This window comes from Oncorhynchus keta, chromosome 2 (genome assembly GCF_023373465.1).
Source record: "Oncorhynchus keta strain PuntledgeMale-10-30-2019 chromosome 2, Oket_V2, whole genome shotgun sequence".
Taxonomy (NCBI): Eukaryota; Metazoa; Chordata; class Actinopteri; order Salmoniformes; family Salmonidae; genus Oncorhynchus; species Oncorhynchus keta.
In genome coordinates, this window is record NC_068422.1 from 60,221,603 (window position 1) to 60,243,974 (window position 22,372).

A 22,372-nucleotide genomic window follows, 5' to 3' on the forward strand; every position below is an offset into this window, starting at 1 on the left:
CTACACAGAACAACGTTCCCAATCACTGCCCTTGGGATATTATTTTTTAGACCAGAAGAAAGAGTGCCTCCTACTGGCCCTCCAACACCACTTCCAGCAGCATCTGGTCTCCCATCCAGGGATCAACCATGACCACTCCTGCTTAGCTTTGGCTGAAAGCCAACATTGGGATGCAGGGTGGTATGCTGCTGGATAAAAGATGCTAAGAGACCGATCAAAATGTACAGAATGCTTAACTGGAGGAAAATCATTTTTGGATTAGGCCTAGTCCAAAAAATATTTTGCACTGACTAGCCTATAGTCTATGTTCTATTCAGTTTGTGGAGAACGCAAAGGGGAGGAGGACCAGAGGTCAACTTTGATAGCTTGCTACTACTATAATTGAATTGATTAAAAACTAAATGTTTCTTGCCCGTGATGTGTTTATCTGAGTTATTAACCTCACAATAAGCCAGAATCAAGTAACTTACATTGTTGTGCTAAAACTTGAAGCAGCAGCCTCGGCACAATCAATCCGAAATGGACAGCTCATGGTGCTGAAAGTAGATACATTTGAGTATGCATAATTAATTTCAACCATCCTCATTTAATTAGACTTTACGAACAAGAGGTCTTTGTGTTGGAGCCTATTTCTTTCTATTTAAGAAATTAGGTAAGCCTACCTGTTTGACAGACAAAATTAGGCTATGGACTGCTATAGTAAGTTTTAAGTTCCTCGGCGTACACATCACGGACAAACTGAATTGGTCCACCCACACAGACAGCATTGTGAAGAAGGCGCAGCAGCGCCTCTTCAACCTCAGGAGGCTGAAGAAATTCGGCTTGTCACCAAAAGCACCCACAAACTTCTACAGATGCACAATCGAGAGCATCCTGTCGGGCTGTATCACCGCCTGGTACGGCAACTCGGGGGCAAACTACCTGCCCTCCAGGACACCTACACCACCCGATGTGGAAGGCCATAAAGATCCTCAAGGACAACAACCACCCGAGCCACTGCATGTTCACCCCTCTATCATCCAGAAGGCGAGGTCAGTACAGGTGCATCAAAGCAGGGACCGAGAGACTGAAAAACAGCTTCTATTTCAAGGCCATCAGACTGTTAAACAGCCACCACTAACATTGAGTGGCTGCTGCCAACATACTGACTCAACTCCAGCCACTTTAATAATGGAAATTGATGTAAAAATATATCACTAGCCACTTTAAACAATGCTACTTAATATAATGTTTACATACCCTACATTACTCATCTCATATGTATATGTATATACTGTACTCTATATCATCTACTGCATCTTGCCATCTTTATGTAATACATGTATAACTAGCCACTTTAAACTATGCTACTTTATGTTTATATACCCTACATTACTCATCTCATATGTATATACTGTACTCTATACCATCTACTGCATCTTGCCTATGCCGTTCTGTACCATCACTCATTCATATATCTTTATGTACATATTCTTTATCCCTTTACACTTGTGTGTATAAGGTAGTAGTTGTGGAATTATTAGGTTAGATTACTCAATGGTTATTACTGCATTGTCAGAACTGGAAGCACAAGCATTTCGCTACCGAAGTCAGCCTGCAGGCGCCCGGCCCGCCACAAGGAGTCGCTAGAGCTCGATGAATCAAGTAAAGCCCCATGGCCAAAACTTCCTGACGCTGGGCCAATTGTGCGCTGCCCTATGGGACTCCCGGTCACAGCCGGTTGTGACACAGCCTGGATCGAACCCCAGGCTGTAGTTAAGCCGCAACACTGTGATGCAGTACCTTAGACCGCTGCAATGCTTTTACTATAAAGGGGCTCTTTCCACCCCTACTCTTATCAACAGTGGTATGTGTACCCACAACCTTCTGGCCCGCAGCCCTGATGCCTGTCCAAGAAGTCAGGGCAAAAGAAGACATGTTCTCTGCTATCTGCTTTGTTTTAATTATTATTTGGGGTGTAGATGTAACGGATGTGAAACGGCTAGCTAGTTAGCGGTGGTGCTCACTAAATAGTGTTTCAATCGGTGACGTCACTTGCTCTAAGACCTTGAAGTAGTAGTTCCCCTTGCTCTGCAAGGGCCGCAGCTTTTGTGGAGCGATAGGTAACGATGCTTCGTGGGTGACTGTTGTTGATGTGTGCAGAGGGTCCCTGGTTCGCGCCCGGGTATGGGTAAGGGGACGGTCTAAAGTTATACTGTTACATAGAGTACCATGAGTCAAAATACCGATGAAACCTAGCAGTCAAACAAGGAAATGGTTCAAATTGTTTTTCCACCATTAATTTCCCCATAGGGGATTTTAGAAACACTTAAAATAAGAGCTGTGTTTCGTGTAAGCTTACCCTGGTGTGACATTTTGATAACCTTGTAAATCTCTCAAGGACAAGGTGACTTTTATCAACATATTTGCCTGTATGTACCCCCCCAAAATGAAATGCTAATTAGCTGCTAATGTGGCTATCATAAAGAACTACAAATGCCATGATGATCTGGACGAGATGGCCGAATCGAGGCAAAGGTAAGAATCTCTGGATGAACTATCTAATATTAGCTAAATTTAGTAATGAATAAATTGCCTATATTTCTTTCAATTGACAATTCTGTGAACTGTCTTGTGCAAGTTTTAAATGGACAAAAAACCTGTTAGCAAAGGCGTTAGCTAGAGATTATGTGCAGGAGCTTTCAGGGATTTGTAGCTTTACATGATGTCTACTTTGTCTATTTTCAAATCTGAGAGTAAATAGAAACAAATATATTGATAAAAGTCACCTTGTCCGAGAGAGATTTACATGGTTATCGAAATGTCACACAAGAGTAAGCCCACATGAAACACAGCCCTTATTTGAAGCATTTTGAAAATTCCCAATGGGAAAATGATTGGTAAAAAAACATTTGGATGGGTTTTTGTTGTTGTTGGGGGCTCTTTTTAGGGGTTTTTGTGACACCTCCAATGTGGGGCTCTTACAGTCACTTGTTTTTTTTCAAGCGTTCAGGGAGGGTTTAGGTCAAATATATTTTGTTGAAGGGAGGGTTTAGGTCAAATATATTTTGTTGAAGGGAGGGCCATCCATTTTCCTAACAGAGAAGTCTTATTTTCTCCATGTAACCCTTATTATAAATAATGTTTACTCCCTAACATTCCATTGTATCATGAAATACTAAAATGAAATACTAAAATACTACACACTGTTAAGCTCAATATGCAGTGAGGTGATTCATACATTTCATAAAGAGGATACTTATTATGTTGTCTCTTTTGTGCACTATGTATACAGTAAATCCATCCGAATGATAGAGACATCTAAACTGACCGAGAGTGTGGATTTGAGGTTTTGAACACCCTGCTGTTCTTGTCTGGCCTGATGCATCAGTGTGTTCTTGACTGCAGTGATATACTGACTGCGTGTGTGTGCCTGCGTGTGTGTGTGTGTGTGTGTGTGACGAGAGGAGGGGAGTGGCTGGCTGGCTGATTGAGTGTGTCAGCCACAGGATGCTACTATGATATAGTGCTGTGGCAAACCAAGCTTTTCTCAGCTCACAGCCAGGCCTCATTTACACAGCAAGGCGTCAGGATCAGATCCCATCACCATGTGACCAGAAAGTGTGAGAGTCAGTTTGATTGAGTTGGATAACATCCTTGAGTGATCACAGGCTAAAATTAGTTGCCTAGTGGTGTGATAATCACCTATTTTGCAGGACTTTTAAAGACATGAATTGAAGAGCCCATTTATCTTGAGAGGCGATTGACAGCGACACTTCTTGTGCCGAGCTGATTGTAGTCTCTGATCACTGGGCTGGATTCAGTTCACACCTGGTTACCCGATTTGACCTCCTCCGCTGAGGGGATGGATCAATAAGCCTGTTTTAACCCAGTCAAGCAAATCACAGTGTCGCTGCGAACGGATGATCTGGATCTTTACGCAGCTCTGGTGCTATTTCAAGAGGGAGCAATAATGAAGATGTTTATGCCATGGTCTTTAACAGCACTTCAGGGGGACAGAGGCCACCTGATCCTGGAAAATATTCCCATTCTTGTGGTTCTTTCTCTCCACCATTTCCTCCAGATCCTCAGCTAATGTTTCAATTCCACTCTCTGTCCCCTCCTTCAGGGACTGTTTAGGTGCCCTAATTTGTAAAAACCTGCCCCATGATGCATTACACTCAGTCGTTTGTGTGAAGGTGTCGTTGACTGTGTGTGGTGTAATATGTCATTTCAAACCAGTATATGAACAGAATGTAACCTTCAGAGGTATTTCTGAACCCTTGTTTTGTCAGGTAGGCTATCCCCCAAGTTTTCAGTGTGTATTTGTTAGTATGCTTACATTGTAATGAGTACTGTTTAACACCCACTGATATAATTCATTCCTGTGTTAAATCCTGGATGTGTTTCATTTCTCAAAATCCTGTGATATGTGGCCTAAGGCAGGCAGGTCGTATTGAATTTCTGCTTTATGTTTACCTATCTCTCCTTACCCATTTAACATGCTTAACGGAGGGAAATAACTAATTATCACTTATGCAACACTCACCTTCTGTAATTTGACCATTTGTTTATTTTTTGCTCCAGACCGGCAGCTGTAACAGTGGCTGTTTTAAAAAGTAGTGACCTTGTTCAAGACTCGGCCTGGTATTGACGCAAGTGCCCCTCTAAAGGAAGTCAATGAGATGAGGAGGGACAGTTGAAGCCGGCAGTTCTTTATTTCTTAAAATGAGCTTATTATCCCTAATTAGGAGCCCATTCTAACAGGAAATGACTCCTCGCCCGGGCTTCTGATGAAGCCGTCGCTTGCCGAGTGTAAGAGTGGCTTCAAGTAGCTCGGTGATTACCTATAATTACCTGGTCAATTAGAATACAGACAGCAGGACCACAGATGAGATCAGATGAGGACACTGTTAGATTTCTTCACGTTGTCTTTGTCCAGGAACATAGCTGTTTTGTCATTATACAGCACACCCCAACTCTCACTGGCATATATGTTCTCACCAATTACTCTTTGAAGCAACAAGACGAGATGAAAGTGTGACTAAAACAGGACAAGGCGAAAGTGGCAACAAGACAAGATGATAGAACGTGGCTAAAACAGGTTTGACGCTTGACACGAGTTTCACCATTCGCGCACTGGGCTTCATATGTCGTACATCATACTCCCAGTCCTTTCATGTGTCAGGCCATACATTAAACACTTCAGGTACACCATGGCTTCCTCTCACTCTCGTAGCTAATGATGGTGAAAACAAAGTGCCATAGCAACGCAAACACCTGGCGGGAGGGGGCTGTTGGCGCTGCTTCAAATGGCTGCCTCGGGCCTTTTACCTCCTCTCTGAAGCCTCTCCACAGCTCTTACGTCCGCCCTGTACGGTTGTAAACCCCACCCCGCTGTAGATGATGGCTGGTAGGAAAACGTACTATAAATCCCCCGAAGTTTTCCTTGACAAGATTTTGCCCATTTAACGTGAAACGCAACGGTGACACATGACATCAAATGCAAAGGTGTCAACACTGGTTTTGCTGCAAGATGAAAGAGTTTGGTGCTGTATGACTGATTGTACAACGTCATGTAATCGTGGTGGTTTATAGACTGAGCAGCAGGAGGGTAGCACCATGGTCATTCTGCGTGATGCCAACGACGTCCAATGCTGATGATGCCATTGCAGGATACAGCAGGGAAAGAATCCCCAGGTCTGGACTGTGATGAATTCAATTGCAATCAACTACAGTAGCTGGTGCGCAATGGTACTAAACAGTGCTGTTTTTTGTGAACCCCAGACAAAACAAAATCTTAGTTATCATTTCGTTAGAATAACTCCAAGCGCTACCTTAGTAAAAAAGCAAAGACGAGGTGAATAGTGGAAGGTAGCATAAAACAGGACAACATGCCTTGTCACAACGTGACTATTTGTGACACACCTCACCTGCTTTGTTCACAGTGTGGCTGGAATACCAAGGCCAAGAAGACTAAAGGTCTCACCTCTTCATACCCACAGTGCATCTCCCCTCAGCTTTTTCCCTTTTGTCTCCCACCTCCAACCGGCCTCTTACATAATTGCGGGTGGAAACTTGACTCTGTGAAACAGACACCTGTGGTTGTCACATATAATATATTATTATAAAGGAGGATTGAAAGAAAGACAGGGTCAGAGAGGGGGAAGACTCTGGAAAGGTGAGCAATATATACTACTTATTCTCCTATTGACAAAAGGATAAATAATAAACTGCATTGCTGCCATGGAGGACATTTTATATGCCGCCGATTCCTGCCAGTACTTTGACTACTACCAAGGATAAATGACCGACCTCAGTGAACCTCTGTGCTCTTCTTATTTCACAGAATGAATGGGTGAATCAGCCAAAGCTAGAGCCATGCGGAATTTTGCTTAGGGATTGCCATCCAATATTATTCAATTTACGTCCCTTTTGCGGCTGTGTCATCTGTCAACTCCATTAGCTTGGCCACTAAGTATATCCCTACCTAATCTCGGTTACCCAGGAGTAAAATATGCGCAAAAGTTTGTTATGTCCACGAGAGATAAATCCCTACCTTATCGAGAAAGGACAAAAGAGCAACGCATGAATACGAGAAGGTGCGTGACACCCACGTACGTGACAAACCAGATGGCAACAGTGTGTGACATCCTCTCCATTAACAACACTCATTACCTGTCCCCGTCGTGGCGGTCTTTAATATGTATGTCCAATTAGAGGTTCTATCTCTAGAGGGTACCGATGACGGGTGAACAGGAGTGTTGTCCAACTGAGACATTGGCAAGGATTTCAACTCAAGGAGCACTTGCATAGTAGAGAGTGGGGACTCAAAGACAGTGATTTAGTGACGTAGAGTGCGGAGAGCAGTTACTCATGTGGAGACAGCGTATGATCACCGCCTTTCAAAAGAGAGTTGCACTTGATGTCGCTCTCTGGCCAAAAATGACAGGGCTGCACAGAGAGTGGGATGTGATTATACCGTCCTATGTGGTGTAACCGGGTAGGACTTGGCTTCCCTGTCGGAGTTCGAGGCCAGCTAAAGATGACTTTCAGTTGCACCCACCCTGTCAGCGCCCACACATGCGCATTGGAAAGTTGTCAATCAAAATGCTCATACTGTACAGAAGCCCTTTAATTGTACCCACTGTTTCAGAGGTCTCTGAAATGACCAGCAAATGAAAACACGCAACCCGAAAGGACGGACGGATGAAAGACGATAAAATATGAATTATGGTCATTATAATATACTGACACCCAACAACCAGCCGTCTAAAGCAAATGTACAACACATTCTGTTGCCTCTTCTCAATGGCACGTCTATGGAGTTTACTCTGGGAAGGAAACCCTTGTACAACAACTATGCCATTGTGTGTCCTGTACAGTGACTTGTTCTTGTACTTCCAATGAGCAGACCATTAAGCCCCTTTCTTGCACACTGAAGCACACGTATAGAACAATAACCTGTGTATATATACACACGAGTGAGGGAGTACTTACCAGGAAGAACTCTATGGAACCCGATGACAGGGCCTGGCGGAAAGAAACTAGCGGAGTCACAAAATATAATTGTGTGCAGGAGAAAAGTAACAATATCCCTATACTGTCCATGGACTCTGGTAGACAAAGCACACCTGTGTAACACGCCCTCTACAGCTGAAAACTCAGGAGGAGTCCTGATATTGATCAATAGTAGTCCAATATTTCAATAGGCTGTCTGTCCCAGGACGAGAGGAGAAGAGCCTGTCAACTGCACCCATCCCATGATCATTATCCTAGCGAAAGATGGTCACTGGAGAGGACGGGTGTATCCCACCCCTCCAAAATAACGTGCCCCTCAGCTCTGAACGCGTTTACCTTTATGCCTCTGAAGCTACCCAGAGGTTGAATAACAACAGAGAGCTGATTTCAGTTCAGGTAGACCTCAGCGCTACAGAAAACAGAGAAAGTAGGACGGGTGCTCTACAACAATGGACAAAAATCCAACAAAAGGGCCTACCAAGAAACACTTCCAAAAGGAATCCGTTGAGGCGGAGCTGATTTCATCATGAAGTTACCAGATATTTACCTAGTAGGGGAAATGTGATGAAGCTGGGTTGACACCTTAGATTGTCCTGCGTTATATTACATCACCTTTACTAATACTGTGCCTCTACATCTGTTGTAATGATTACCACCTTGAAACACAAGATACAGAGAAATTGCTTCTGTATACTGTCGGGTATGTACAGAAACAGTAAAGTCTGACTTGACAGGTTTATCTGAGAGGTAGATCCTATGACAATGCCCAACTGATCCTGCTAGCTTATTCACAATGGTAGCTTTACTAGGCCAATTTGTACATTTTTGAAGGTAAGAATCAATTCACATGGATCCATAAGTCCTGTAAGGTATATAACCCCACGCTCCTGTTTGACCATAATTTGCGGCATTTTTTTTATAGCTTGAGTACATAACCAAAGTACATCACAAGGACGTCAGATCTTCCAGGGGTCCAGCTAGAACTATGAAGTTTGCGGGCAACTTTTGACTGCATAAGAATTGGCACTATTATCAATGTCATTGCTTTACCTTTTTGGTTTTCAAGGGGATGGAGTCCAGGACAAAAGGTCCTTGACGTCAGGAAACCGGATAAAACTATGACCCTGACTGACTCACCACTTACACTGGTAGCATCCAGTTCTGACTGAGGCACCCAGGGCTCCTCTGTCATTACGGGAACACTACACTCCGCTTTCCAGACACCAGCCTTGGGATGCCATGGTAACAGATTTAGCATGGTGGATGAATGAACACACAGTGAATGTAATGAATGACGGATATTTGCCGTATGCTTTTGTTGTCAGGTGTGAAATAACTGTAAGTATATCTTTATATGGCAAAATATGTTGTCTGTTCTTACGGGAAAAAAACGACACCCATTGAAGCGTGTACTTTCAGTGAACAATCATATCGAAATGGCTAAGAACCGTTACCGTGTCCATTTTCCTGAGGTAATTGGAGTAATCATTTCGGATACTTCATGTTTTAAGAATTGAGGTCAAATCGGGGTCATGTTGTTTTACAAGACAACATGCACTGAGTAGGCTTTCAATGACCCAAAAGCCCATAGAACCACTTCAAATTACACGCAAACATGGAATAAGATTCAATGTTTGTTTCTTTCCATGCGTAAAATCCTGTTTTCGAGAACATAACATACTCCCTGATTCCCCAGACTATTGTGTTACTGTATGTCTCCGAGAAGTGAGTCAACATTTTATTATTATTTTCCAGACCAATATTTTTATCACTTGGAAGATAATGTGCATATAATCTCATTTGTTACAGTAGCTTGAAGTTTATTCCCCTCACGATTTCTTCCTCCCACACAGCAAAAGTCGGCAGTTTTGGTGTTTTCCCCCATATTCCATTTTACTATGAAGTACTCCTATTTTTTTATTTTTAGCACAGTGATTTACTCCCGTTCTTTTTCCCGTGTTGAATGTCACATACCCAATGACATTTTTCCTAAAGGTCAGATTTTGAAAACCATACTGAGATCCACATACGGTCACAGCTTATTTTCTTGTCTGTTTGAACACACAAAGCTTCAGGTCAGTCCTGTATCAGATTGGCATTGGATTGCACCACTACCCAGACTACTCTCTACCTGTCTGTGTGTCATAAAGGACGTTTCAGCCATCTCTTGAATATTGCAATACTCTCAAACTGCAATTCAATTTCCTCGTGTTCTGTCCTGAATTGATGAAATTGACATTTTTAAAAAAAGGTTGAGAAAATGTACTCCAGATTTATGGAAACATGGCGAGGACTCTGGAACTCCTCGGCCTCTTTGTGTCAACAAACAAAACAGTTTGCTGTGTTTGCAACATCTGTGTCCAAGTAATACAATATTTTCATTTATGGTGTGTGAGCACAGACAGTAAAAGAAGACGTTCAGGATCCAGATATCGATGGCCTTTACTCTAAAAGGAAACTGAGCACCAGAAGTGAAACTGCCCGGTGTGGCAAGGCAGTGTTTGAGTGACTGGGTGTATCCTATGGAAATCAAAGCCTGGTCTTGGATGGGTGCTCACTCTACAGGCCAGCTGGAAAAGGCCTCAAAAGAGCTCCTTCAAAACCGTTGCCAACAAATCGTCTGCAGTCTGCCCCAAGGTCAGGTTACGTAAGGAGCATACATGACAAAACCACTCCTGCCACCCTGCCCACTTCATTTTGTAGTTACCACAGGAGCACAGTGGTGAGGATGTTGTCCGTGGTCGGGAGAACAGCACTAGAGTTCACAGCACCTGGACACCACCTTGTTCATGAGGCCGTGTCACACAGCCTGACCCCAGGCTAAGTGTTTGGCTCTCTCCGTCTGGGCGTCCTGCCCGGGCTAACATGCTGTGTCTAATCAATCACAGAGTCCTGTAGTCTGTCCACCTCCATCGCTCATAGACGTAATACACTCAAGCTGAAGGGTCTGTATCAAAACAGATTTTTTTTTTTTAAAGCTCTGTTCAGGGACCTGCTCTGAGTCTGGTCTCAGCTTTTTGTTCTTGTCACCTGCGAAAGCTTAGCAGTAATAGCTTGGTCTTATTTTTAGTTGGATCTGACTGGTCCTCAGCACAGCAGCATAACGCTCAGGGGGTAGTCCAGACAAGACGATAACCTAACCACCACCAAAAACCACCTCAGAAAGCTTTCATCAGTACTGTAACCATGGACATCACTCTTCCTCTCACTAAAACAATGAACACATACACTACATCTTCATAGCCTAAACCCAGATCTTCTTAGTTCACCCAGGGCTGAACAGATCCTCAGGACCGTTTTGACACAGTTATTTCTGCAAAGTGTATCCCTTTGAATACAAGGGAAATGCACAAGGTATTCATCAGCATTTGTGTCATGTTTCTGAAACTAGTTTTGGAGGTGACGTGAGGTTGCGAGCCTTAGCCCATGATGCGGTCACATCCTGCACCGCTCTCTCGGTCAAAAACGGACCATAACAAACCTCTGTTTCTATATTCATAGGGATACTAGCGGAGGATGAGTCACCCAACTGATCACACATGTTGGGAAGCAGTGACCTTTCCGGTTTCCTGTGTGATAGGACAGAGACGCATTATGGTGATCAGATCGGAAAATGTTGCCTCTGCCTCCCCGCTCTGAACCCTTTAGTTGAGTCAATACAGCTAACTCACTGGGACTTGATGTTTATGGATAACGAACGTTGAATCAATGTACTTATCATGTACGTCAGAGGCTGGACAATATGATGTGTACTACTGCCCCAAATTATACTGAGGATACACATACCTAGCACAGTTATACCAAAGGAAATATAATACATATTTAATGCAGCAAATGTTTATGGACCGAACAACTGTTTGTCTGTGGTAACCAGTAAATGCTACATTATAAATATACTTCACACAAACACGCTTGTTAGCAGTTAGCTAAGCAGTTGCCAATAAAATAATATACAGGGTAGAGGGAGAAGAGCTAAATATACATTTTAAACTAGCTATAAAGATACACTATAAATACAAAAGTATGTGGTCACCCCTTCAAATTAGTGGATCCGGCTATTTCAGCCACACCCGTTGCTGACAGGTGTATTACAAGTCAGTTTGCCAGCTTCCAACAAGTCAGTTTGTAAAATGTTTGGCTTGCCATAGCTGCCCTGGTCAACTGTAAGTCCTGTTATTGTGAAGTACAAATGTCTAGGAGCAACAACGGCTCGGCCGCGAAGTGGTAGACCACACAAGCTCACAGAACGGGACCGGCGAGTGCTAAAGCGAGTAGCACATAAAACATGTCTGTCCTAGGTTGCAACACTCACTACCGAGTTCCAAACTGCCTCGGGAAGCAATATCAGTACAATAACTGTTCTCCGGGAGCTTAATGAAATGGGTTTCCATGCTTAAGATCACCATGCACAATGCACAATGCCAAGCGTCGGATGGAGTTGGGATGAATTGGAACGCCGTCTGCGAGCGAGGTCTAATCACCCAACATCAGTGCCTGACCTCACTAATGCTCTTGTAGCTGAGAGGGGGCAAGTCCTCACAGCAATGTTCCAGCATCTAGTATAATGCCTTCCCAGAAGAGTGGAGGCTGTTATAGCAGCAAAGGGGGGACCAACTCCATATTAAGGCCCATGATTTTCGAATGAGATGTTAGATGAGCAGTTGTCCACATACTTTTGGTCATGTAGTGTATTTTGTGTTGTTGTTGCCTGTTATCTTTGAGCATGTCAATAGCCTTCTGCCTCACATATCAACTCTATAAAGCAGGGGTGCGAGGTTTTGTGAGTTCATTCAAACCCATTTGATTCCTATTAGCAGAGTGTGCCCACATTGAGGCTGATTATAGTCCACTGAATCACCTGCCGCCTGTTCATTTTAATAGCATATCTTGTTAGTAAGAGACCTCCTCTGACACGCTTGACAAGAGATGACTCACCAGACTGACGTCACATTGACTTGGACATGCTGTGGTTAGAGAGACGCTTATTAACCAAGCCTTTTTCAATAACAAAGCGTTTGTCCTCCGTGCCCCATTAAAGCTGGGATTTTTTTAGATTTCTAAATTTTTTTAAAACAAAAATCGATTTCTTTGTGTAGTCCGCATGCCAATATCATATTGTTCAGTGAGAGGCACAACTGTGACCTCTGTCATTGTTGAAAGCCTGGCACTGGCAGACTATTTCTATTAGTTATACGGACCAAAGAAAGATAGAATCCCAGGAGAATGTCATTTCTGGTGGCGGTTTGAGAGTATTGCATTCAGAACTCTTCCATTCCCTTTAGTTGACTTCAACAACGACAGTACTGGGAACAGAGAGAAAGAATGACAAGGTTTGTGTAGCTTGGAAGCCTAACACAGAGAAGACTGACAAACCACAAATCCAACCACTGTCTGGAAGGCATCCAGGTAGCTCCTTTATCCCATTGTTTGATGGGAACGTTCGGTTTGGTAATCCATCCCCCACGGAAGTTATTCCCAGACTTAGTTTCAGAGGTTCTCTCCTCAACTCCGAGTGTTTCTTTTTATTTCAGTCTCGGAAAAGCCTAAATGAGAGCCTTCTGGCCATAGCCCCATCACCACCCAGTAATAAGTGGGGTATTTATAGCAAGCCTCAGGGTCACTCTGTCTGCCTGTCTGGGGAGGCTGAGGCAAAAAAGGGCGAGGCTGTAGATTCCATCCAACCATCCTCTCCTCCCCCGGTGTATCAATAATTAGATCCATCACAGAGACCGGCCGGGGCGTGGTACTTCGTGGTTGGTCCCAACCTCTCTCCCCGATGAGGCAGTGGTTCAACTTCACATTAGGTAGGGGTTTAATTATTCTAACATTTTCGATGGTGCTGACTCGTGACTGACAGCCACAACAAAGGAGAGAACAGTAAGGCATGTGGGATTTTTGTTTCTATGCTGTGACTGACAGTGTTTTATAAGGGCCTATGCCTAAAGAAAATGTATGCCTCTAAAGTACAATACACTGAGTGTACAAAACATTATGAAGACCTACTCTTTCCATGACATAGACCGACCAGGTGAATCCAAGTGAAAGCTCCGGTTTGTGTCAAGAACTACAACGCTGCTGGGTTTCTCACGCTCAACTGTTTTCCGTGTGTATCAAGAATGGTCCACCAACCAAAGGACATCCTGCCAACTTGACACAACTGTGGAAAGCATAGGAGTCAACAGGGGCAGCATCGATGTGGAAAGCTTTCGACACCGTGTAGAATTCATGCCGCAACCAACTGAGGGTGTCCTGAGGGCAAAAGGGGATCCAACTCAGTATTAATGTTCTCTACACTCAGTGTATATCCAACCTATTCACAATGCACTAAAACAGAGACCGTATATAAATTATATACAATATATGCTTTCATTGGAGATGAGATGGGAAACAACATTGGGGATAGAGAGTGATTGATGAGGAGGTTCCAGATGCTGTCATCCGTTTGGATGCAGTCTGTCCCTCCCCCGCAGTACCAGTTCCACTAGACAGCCAGCTCTCTCTCTCTCTCTCTGTGTGTGTGTGAACTCCAGACCAGCATGTCTGGGCCACATCTGGAGAGAGCAATACAGCCTGATGGAGAGAACGCTAGTGAGGAAATGGATAGGCCATTTGGATGGACAAAGGCAAAATAAAATAAAATCTAAGAAAAAATGGAATCAAATGTTATTAGTCGTTATTAGCGTCGACTACAACAGGTGTAGACTTTCATGTGAAATGCTTACTTACTACAAGCCCTTTCCCAACAATACAGAGTTTTAAATAGTAAGAACATTTCTGATTTTTTTTAAAAGGAAATAACACAATAAAATAACAATAACTGAAACGGCCATCGTCGGTGGAATAAGGTGAGGACCAAGGTGCAGCGTGGTAAGTGTTCATGATTTTTAATATAATCAAAACTGAACACTAAACAAAATAACAACTTGGAAGAACGAACAAACAAAACAGTCCTGTCTAGTGATGAACCACAAATCAGAAAATAAACACCCACCAAACACAGGTGGAAAAAGGCTACCTAAGTATGATTCTCAATCAGAGACAACTAACGACACATGCCTCTGATTGAGAACCATACCTGGCCAAACTCAAAAACCAACATAAAAACACAAACATAGACTGCCCACCCCAACTCACGCCCTGTCCATACTAAAACAAAGACAAAACAAAGGAACTAAGGTCAGAACGTGACAATAACAAGACTACATACAAGAGTACCGGTACCGAGTCAATGTGCAGGGGTACAAGATCATTGAGGTAATACAGTATGTACATGTAGGTAGGGGTAAATGTGACAGTCAGGATAGATAAAAAACAGAGTAGCAGCAGTGTATGTGCAAGGTGTGTGTGTGTGTTTTTTTATTTATTTGTGTGTGTGTGAGCATTATGTAGTGTGTCACGTTCTGACCATAGTTCTTTTGTGTTTTCTTTGTTTTAGTGTTGGTCAGGACGTGAGCTGAGTGGGCATTCTATGTTGTATGTCTAGTTGGTCTATTTCTATGTTTGGCCTGATATGGTTCTCAAGACCTGCGCCAACTTCCTGTGCTTACCGGAGAGCGAGATAGACCGGGCAGGCACCGTGTTATGCTGTGGAGCGCACGGTGTCCCCAGTGCGGGTGCATAGCCCGGTGCGGTACATACCAGCTCCTGGTATCGGCCGGGCTAGAGTGGGCATCAGGCCAGGTGCCATGAAGCCGGCTCTACGCATCTGTTCTCCAGTGCGTCTCCTTGGGCCGGCATACATGGCACCAGCCTTACGCATGGTGTCCCCGGTTCGCCAGCACAGCCCAGTGCGGGCTATTCCACCTCGCCGCACTGGAAGGGCGACCAGGAGCATTCAACCAGGTAAGGTTGGGCAGGCTCGGTGCTCAAGAGCTCCAGTGCGCCTGCACGATCCAGTCTATCCAGTACCACCTCCACGCAACAGCCCTCCGGTGGCAGCCCCCCGCACCAGGCTGTCTCTCTGTCTCATCCCTACGGGTGCTCCCGTCTTTCCAGCGCTGCCAGAGCCTTCCGCCTGTCCAGAGCTGCTAGAACCTCCTGCCTGTCCAGAGCTGCTAGAGTCTCCCGCCTGTCCAGAGCTGCTAGAGTCTCCCGCCTGTCCACAGCTGCTAGAGTCTCCCGCCTGCGAGAGTCTCCCACCTGTCCAGAGCTGCTAGAGTCTCCCGCCTGTCCAGAGCTGCTAGAGTCACCCACCTGTCCAGAGCTGCTAGAGTCTCCCGCCTATCCAGAGCTGCTAGAGTCTCCCGCCTGTCCTGAGCCGCCAGAGCCGCCAGTCTGCAAGGAGCCGCCAGAGCCGCCAGTCTGCAAGGAGCCGCCAGAGCCGCCAGTCTGCAAGGAGCCGCCAGAGCCGCCAGTCTGCAAGGAGCCGCCAGAGCTGCCAGTCTGCAAGGAGCCGCCAGAGCCGCCAGTCTGCAAGGAGCCGCCAGAGTCTGCAAGGAGCCGCCAGTCTGCAAGGAGCCGCCAGAGCCGCCAGTCTGCAAGGAGCCGCCAGAGCCGCCAGTCTGCAAGGAGCCGCCAGAGCCGCCAGTCTGCAAGGAGCCGCCAGTCTGCAAGGAGCCGCCAGAGCCGCCAGTCTGCAAGGAGCCGCCAGAGCCGCCAGTCTGCAAGGAGCCGCCAGAGCCGCCAGTCTGCCAGGAGCCGCCAGAGCAGCAAGTCTGCCAGGAGCTGCCAGTCTGCCAGGAGCCGCCAGAGCCGCCAGTCTGCCAGGAGCCTCTAGAGCCGTTAGTCAGCCAGGAGCCGCCAGAGCCGCCAGTCAGCCAGGATCCGCCAGTCTGCCAGGAGCCGCCAGAGCCACCAGTCTGCCAGGAGCCTCCAGAGCCGTCAGTCAGCCAGGAGCCTCCAGAGCCGCCAGTCAGCCAGGAGCCTCCAGAGCCGCCAGTCAGCCAGAAGCCTCCAGAGCCACCAGTCTGCCAGGAGCCTCTAGAGCCGTTAGTCAACCAGGATCCGCCAGAGCCGCCAGTCAGCCAGGATCCGCCAGTCTGCCAGGAGCCGCCAGAGCCACCAGTCTGCCAGGAGCCTCCAGAGCCCAGTCAGCCAGGAGCCTCCAGAGCTGCCAGTCTACCAGCCAGAAGCAGTCTGCCAGAGCCAGCCCAGTCAGCCAGGATCCGCCAGAGCCGCCAGTCAGCCAGGATCCGCCAGAAGCCGCCAGAGCCACCAGTCTGCCAGAGCTATCAGTCAGCCAGGAGTCCAGAGCCGCCAGTCAGCCAGGAGCCTCCAGAGCCGCCAGTCAGCCAGAAGCCTCCAGAGCCACCAGTCAGCCAGGATCCGCCAGAGCCGCCAGTCAGCCAGAATCCGTCAACCAGCCTGAGCTATCTCTCAGTCCTGAGCTACCCCTCAGTCCGGAGCTGCCCCTCAGTCCGGAGGAGTTTGTTTAGTCCAGTGGGGCCCTTTAGTAGGGTTGCCAATCCTAGGTCGGCGGCGAGGGTCGCCGTTCCTAGGAGGAGATAAAGAGGACAAAGACTATGGTGAAGTGGGGTCCACGTCCTGCGGCAGAGCCGCCACCGCGGACAGATGCCCACCCAGACCCTCCCCTATAGGTTCAGGTTTTGCGGCCGGAGTCCGCCCCTTGGGGGGGGGGTACTGTCACGTTTTGACCATAGTTCTTTTGTGTTTTCTTTGTTTTAGTGTTGGTCAGGACGTGAGCTGTGTTGGCATTCTATGTTGTAGGTCTAGTTTGTCTATTTCTATGTTTGGCCTGATATGGTTCTCATTCAGAGGCAGGTGTTAGTCATTGTCTCTGATTGGGAACCATGTTTAGGTAGCCTGTTTTGTGTTGGGTTTTGTGGGTGGTTGTCTTCTGTCTTTGTGTCTATGCACCAGATAGGGCTGTTTTCAGTTTTCACCTTTGTTGTTTTGTATTTTGTAAGGGTTCTCGTTTATTGTCCTTATTGAACACTAACCACGCTGCATTTTGGTCCTCCTCTCCTTCAACGGAAGAAAAACGTTACATAGTGTGTGTGTATTTGTGTGTTGGAGTGTCAGTGTAGTATGAGTGTGTGTGACTAGAGTCCAGTGAATGAGGAGGAGACTGAAACTGTATTGGTGTTTGAACCATCATAGGTCCTTAGCAATGTGGATACCGAGGAACTTGACACTCTCGACCCGCTCCCTACAGCCCCGTCGATGTGATTTGGTTGGTGCTCCGCCCTCTGTTTCTTATAGTGCATAATGAGTTTCTTTGTCTTGCTGACATTGAGGGAGCGGTTGTTGTCCTGGCACCACATTAGCAGCAGGTCTCTGACCTCCTCCCTATAGGCTGTCTCATCGTCGTTGGTGATCAGGCCTACCACCGTTGTGTCGCCAGCAAACTTAACGGTGGTGTTGGAGTCTTGCACGGCTACACAGTCGTGGGTGAACAGGGACTACAGGAGAGGACTAAGCACACACCCCTGAGTGTCCCCCGTGTTGAGGGTCAGCGTGGCGGATGTGTTGTTGCCTACCCTCACCACCTGGGGGCGGCCTGTCCGGAAGTCCAGGATCCATTTGCAGAGGGAGGTGTTCAGTCCCAGGGTCCTTAGCATAGTGATGAGCTTTGCGGGTACTATGGTTTTGAACGTTGAGTCAATGAACAATGTTTTCACGTAGGTTCATTTTGTCCTGGTGGGAAAGGGCAGTGTGGAGTGCAAGACAGATTGCATCATCAGTGGATCTGTTGTGGCGGTATGCGAATTTGGAGTCTGTCCAGGGTGTCAGGGATGATGGTGTTGATGTGAACCATGACCAGCCTTTTGAAGCATTTCATGGCTACAGATGTGAGTGCCACGGGGCGATAGTTATTGGGCATAGGGACTGGGTCAGGGAGAGGTTGAAAATGTCATTGAAGACACTTGCCTGCTGGTCTGTGCATGCTCCGAGTACACGTCCTGGTAATCCGTCTGGCCCTGCGGCCTTGTGAATGTTAACCTGTTTAAGGGCCATACTCACATCAACTACAGAGAGTGTGATCACACAGTTGTCTGGAACAACTGGTGCTCTGAGTGTTGCTAGCTTCAAAGCTAGCATAGAAGCCTTTAGCTCGCCTGGTAGGCTCGCATCACTGGGAAGCTTGAGGCTGGATTTCTTTGACTTAACATGGTCGTCAAGCCAAAGAAAGTATCAGAGAATGGAAGGGGAGTGGAATATGAGTTATGCAAGGGGAAGGGGGAAGGGGGTTGGCTTGGCAAACAGATATCATTACACACTGTTGCATCATACACACAGTCTACAGGAGTTGACATTTATGATATTAAGAGTTTCACAGGATTTTTGCAGTGTACCTGACACCCACGATAATAAGTTTGTGTGTATGACATGCTGAGCTTCTGACTCTAAAGGGTTACTGAGAACCGCCCACAAACCCACTACACACCAAGGGCTTCTCATGTGAAGTTTAAAAAAATAAAACTTGTAAAATAGTATTTTTTATTGAGGTCTCTTTTTAACAAGCCTACTCTTTTTGTTCTAAATATAAAAGATGAAGTACAAGCTTTGAATTGCATGCTGAAATTTGCTGAATGTTGAGACTACTAAATCGTCACTTAAAAGCATGCCTCACGATGAGTCAAGTAAGAAATTTGACCGGATTGTGCAAATTGTATGAGTGCTTTGAATTGTCTAATATTTTATACAGAAAACATTTATTAATTTGACCTGAAAATCTCCAGCAGTTTAATATGCCATACTCTGATGAATCGTCTAATCCAATGTAGAGATTTTCTCCTTTTGTCTCTCCATCTCAACCTGTCTCAGAGAGCTCATTGTCTCATTCTGCTCATAAGACCATACCATGGAGAATACTGCAGCATGAGTGATAGGCCTCTCCATCTTGTGTGGCCGCAAAGATGAGTTACACCATCAGTTTACACTACAGGCAAGTAAAATAGATTCATATGTTTGTTTAGATGATAGTGTTTTGAAGGTGAAAGTGTGTGAAGGGCAGTGGCGTTTGCAAAGGGACAAAGGCAAGCTGTATCCCAGGGTGAGCTACGGATTAAATGCAAGCAGGGGGCCTTGGGTCTGGGAATTTAAGCTCTCTGTCCTCATTGTGTGGTCATATTCATCCAGCCAGATGTAATTCAGTTTATTGAAGACTTCAAGGATACTCCCTTCCATCCACAGGTACACTCTTTCAGTTTAAATCCCCTTCAAAAGACCAAGAAGAGATTATAAGCATTGTAACGACTAGATTTTTCTGAAGGCCTTACATACAAGAAGATTGATGTTATAAAACCTGCCAGATATGCAACTTGGTGACTGTGTGTTTCTTGAAAAGTTCTTATGAAAACATAGTTCTTAGTTTGAACATGTGCTTTTCTTGGAATATCTCAGTATGAAGTAAATATCCTGATTAAAGTTGAATGTTGACATGTTGACGAATGGCTGGAGAAAAGCTTTGTGAGCCCATTGGCTTGTTTCAATTCGTTTTTTAAATCTTATTGAAACTGGATGAAGATGCAGAGACATCAAATCAAACATCAAGTTGAACATTGGCTTCACAATTTGGATGTTTGTTTAACCGCTTAGCCAAATAAGTTATTATGCCAAAGTAATTACTTTTCATGACTTTTTATTCACCTCTGCTCAGTCTGATAAAAAAATAAGATGTGAAAACAAGTTAATTCAGCCAAGACCATGTAGATAGGAGTATGGCTCCACCCACAGTGAATGTACAGTACTACATTTTCACAACCAGCGAGTTCACAGGACTATGAATTCAACTTGAGAGGTGGATATTTGTGTGTTGCTACTTGAAAGACGACATCAATGACTTCCTACGAACGAAAACAAGCACTTGGCCTGAAAATCAATAGGCATATCATCAAAGTTATAACAGATGAAGAATGGAAACCAGCATCAGAGATGATTGATTAAAAGGACTTATTGAACTCATTCATGGGCATGTTAAATATATTCTGTGGGTCAGTTATACTGGGATATACAGTACGTCGACATAGGCTACAACATCCATAAATAATAATACAAAATATTAAAATATAAATGAAACCAGGACTACAAAATAACTGAAACAGGAATAACCAAGAATATAGAGACCATACATTAAATATGATTGAGCTTCATTTTTATGGAATGGTCAGCCTATCAATGTGAGAGACGCAGACTCGGTCTTGACCTTTAAGTCTTTACTGAAGACTCATCTCTTTAGTAGGTCCTACGATTGAGTGTAGTCTGGCCCAGGGGTGCGAAGTTTAACGGCAAGGCACTGGAGCAACGAACTGACCTTACTGTCTCTGCCTGGCCGGCTCCCCTCTCTCCACTGGGATTCTCTGCCACTGACCCTATTACGGAGGCTGAGTCACTGGCTTATTAGTGCTCTTCCATTCAGTCCCTATGAGGGATGAGTGGGTTGAGTCACAAACGTGAACTTCCTGTCCGGTTTTGCATCCCCTCGGGCTCGTGCGGTGGAGGAGATCTTTGTGGGCTATACTCAGTCTTGTCTCAGGGTACTAAGTACTGGACTGGGCCACAGTGTACCCTGAACCTAGGGTCAGTCTGTTATATCTGGTGTAATTCTCCAGTCTTATCTGGTGTCCTGTGGGAATTGAAGTATGCTCCCTTTAATTCTCTCTCTCTCCCTCCCCTCCCGGAGGATCTGAGCCCTAGGACCATGCCTCAGGACTACCTGGCCTGATGACTCCTGGCTGTCCCCAGTCCACCTGGTCGTGCTGCGGCTCCAGTTTCAACTGTTCTGCCGGCAGACATCCTGAAGAACAATCTGGCCTTAATGGCCATGTACCATCTCCACCCGGCACAGCCAGAAGAGGACTGGCCAGCCCTCAGAGGCTGATTCCTCTCTACATTTCTTCCTAAGTTCCTGCATTTCTAGGGAGTTTTTCCTAGCCACCGTGTTTCTACATTTGCATTGCTTGCTGTTTGGGGTTTTAAGCTGGGTTTCTGTACAGCACTTTGTAACATCTGCTGATGTAAAAATGGCTTTATAAATAAATTGTATTGATTGACTGATTGAAAACAGTAACTGGAAGTCATTGCAAAGCCATACTTTGAAAACGTATAAAAAAGTAATTGCTCTCAACTAGGATCTCGACTTATACTCTTCTAAGGAAAAGCCATTGCATTACTACCCTCTAGTGGCCCTTTCAATGCTCAGCAATGATGAGCCACGCTCAGAAGGGAATATTCTGTAGCACGAAACAATCAATCAACAGCAATGTTTCAAAGTCTCACTGACTTACAGTATATTGGATTGACTGACGGTCTATACAAGAGAAGGGAAACATTTCAAGGATTGTCATACATTTTTTTTGCAGCTCAACAATGCATATCCTCACGTTTACCACACCTTCACTCTCAATCACACAACCACAAAGATACAGCATCTTCGGACTGACACTAGATGCTCCCACGTACCCAGACATGGTCTCAAAACATGTCCCTGAACACTAGTAAACATGATTGATCGTTTTCAAAGTGACTTTGGCTAATAGATCCCATTCTTGTTGGCATGAGTATTGTAGTAATTAGCCAATACTCTTGATCTGGCTTCGTTTGCACATAAACAGCAAGCTCTCATTAAGTCATTAAATCTTCACAATTAAACTTCAGAATTCAATTTTATCAGTAGGCTTTGAAAAGCAGTCACTGAATTATTATAAATACAAGTAGACACATTTCTCAGTGTGAAAACTTGGCAGAGCCGAAAATGTAACTCCATTGCTTCATCTGCAGAACAAACATTGAACACCACCCTCAACTGTAAGAGCAGAGATAACGATTTAATAACTTGGTGAGAACACGGTTAATGGACAGAGAAAAGAAGACAGCAGCTGAGCTCCTTTTAGATTACTGATATAGCTGTGAGACCTGTCATTTCTCTCAGGTGTGCATTTTTCAGTGACTGAGATTTTAACTACTCTCT

The 22,372-nt window shown here is 45.2% G+C and overlaps 1 protein-coding gene across 1 annotated transcript in view; it reads right to left on the reverse strand.

Annotated features, from left to right (window-relative positions):
• The window catches only part of LOC118358005 (cyclic AMP-responsive element-binding protein 3-like protein 1), a 33,399-nt gene extending 25,536 nt beyond the window's left edge, over positions 1-7,863 (reverse strand). Inside the window, exon 1 of the mRNA XM_035735354.2 lies at positions 7,480-7,863. Coding sequence (XP_035591247.1) covers positions 7,480-7,590 — 111 coding nt within the window. The 5' untranslated portion in view covers positions 7,591-7,863. The remainder of the gene's footprint in view (positions 1-7,479) is intronic.
• Positions 7,864-22,372: the final 14,509 nt, after the last annotated feature.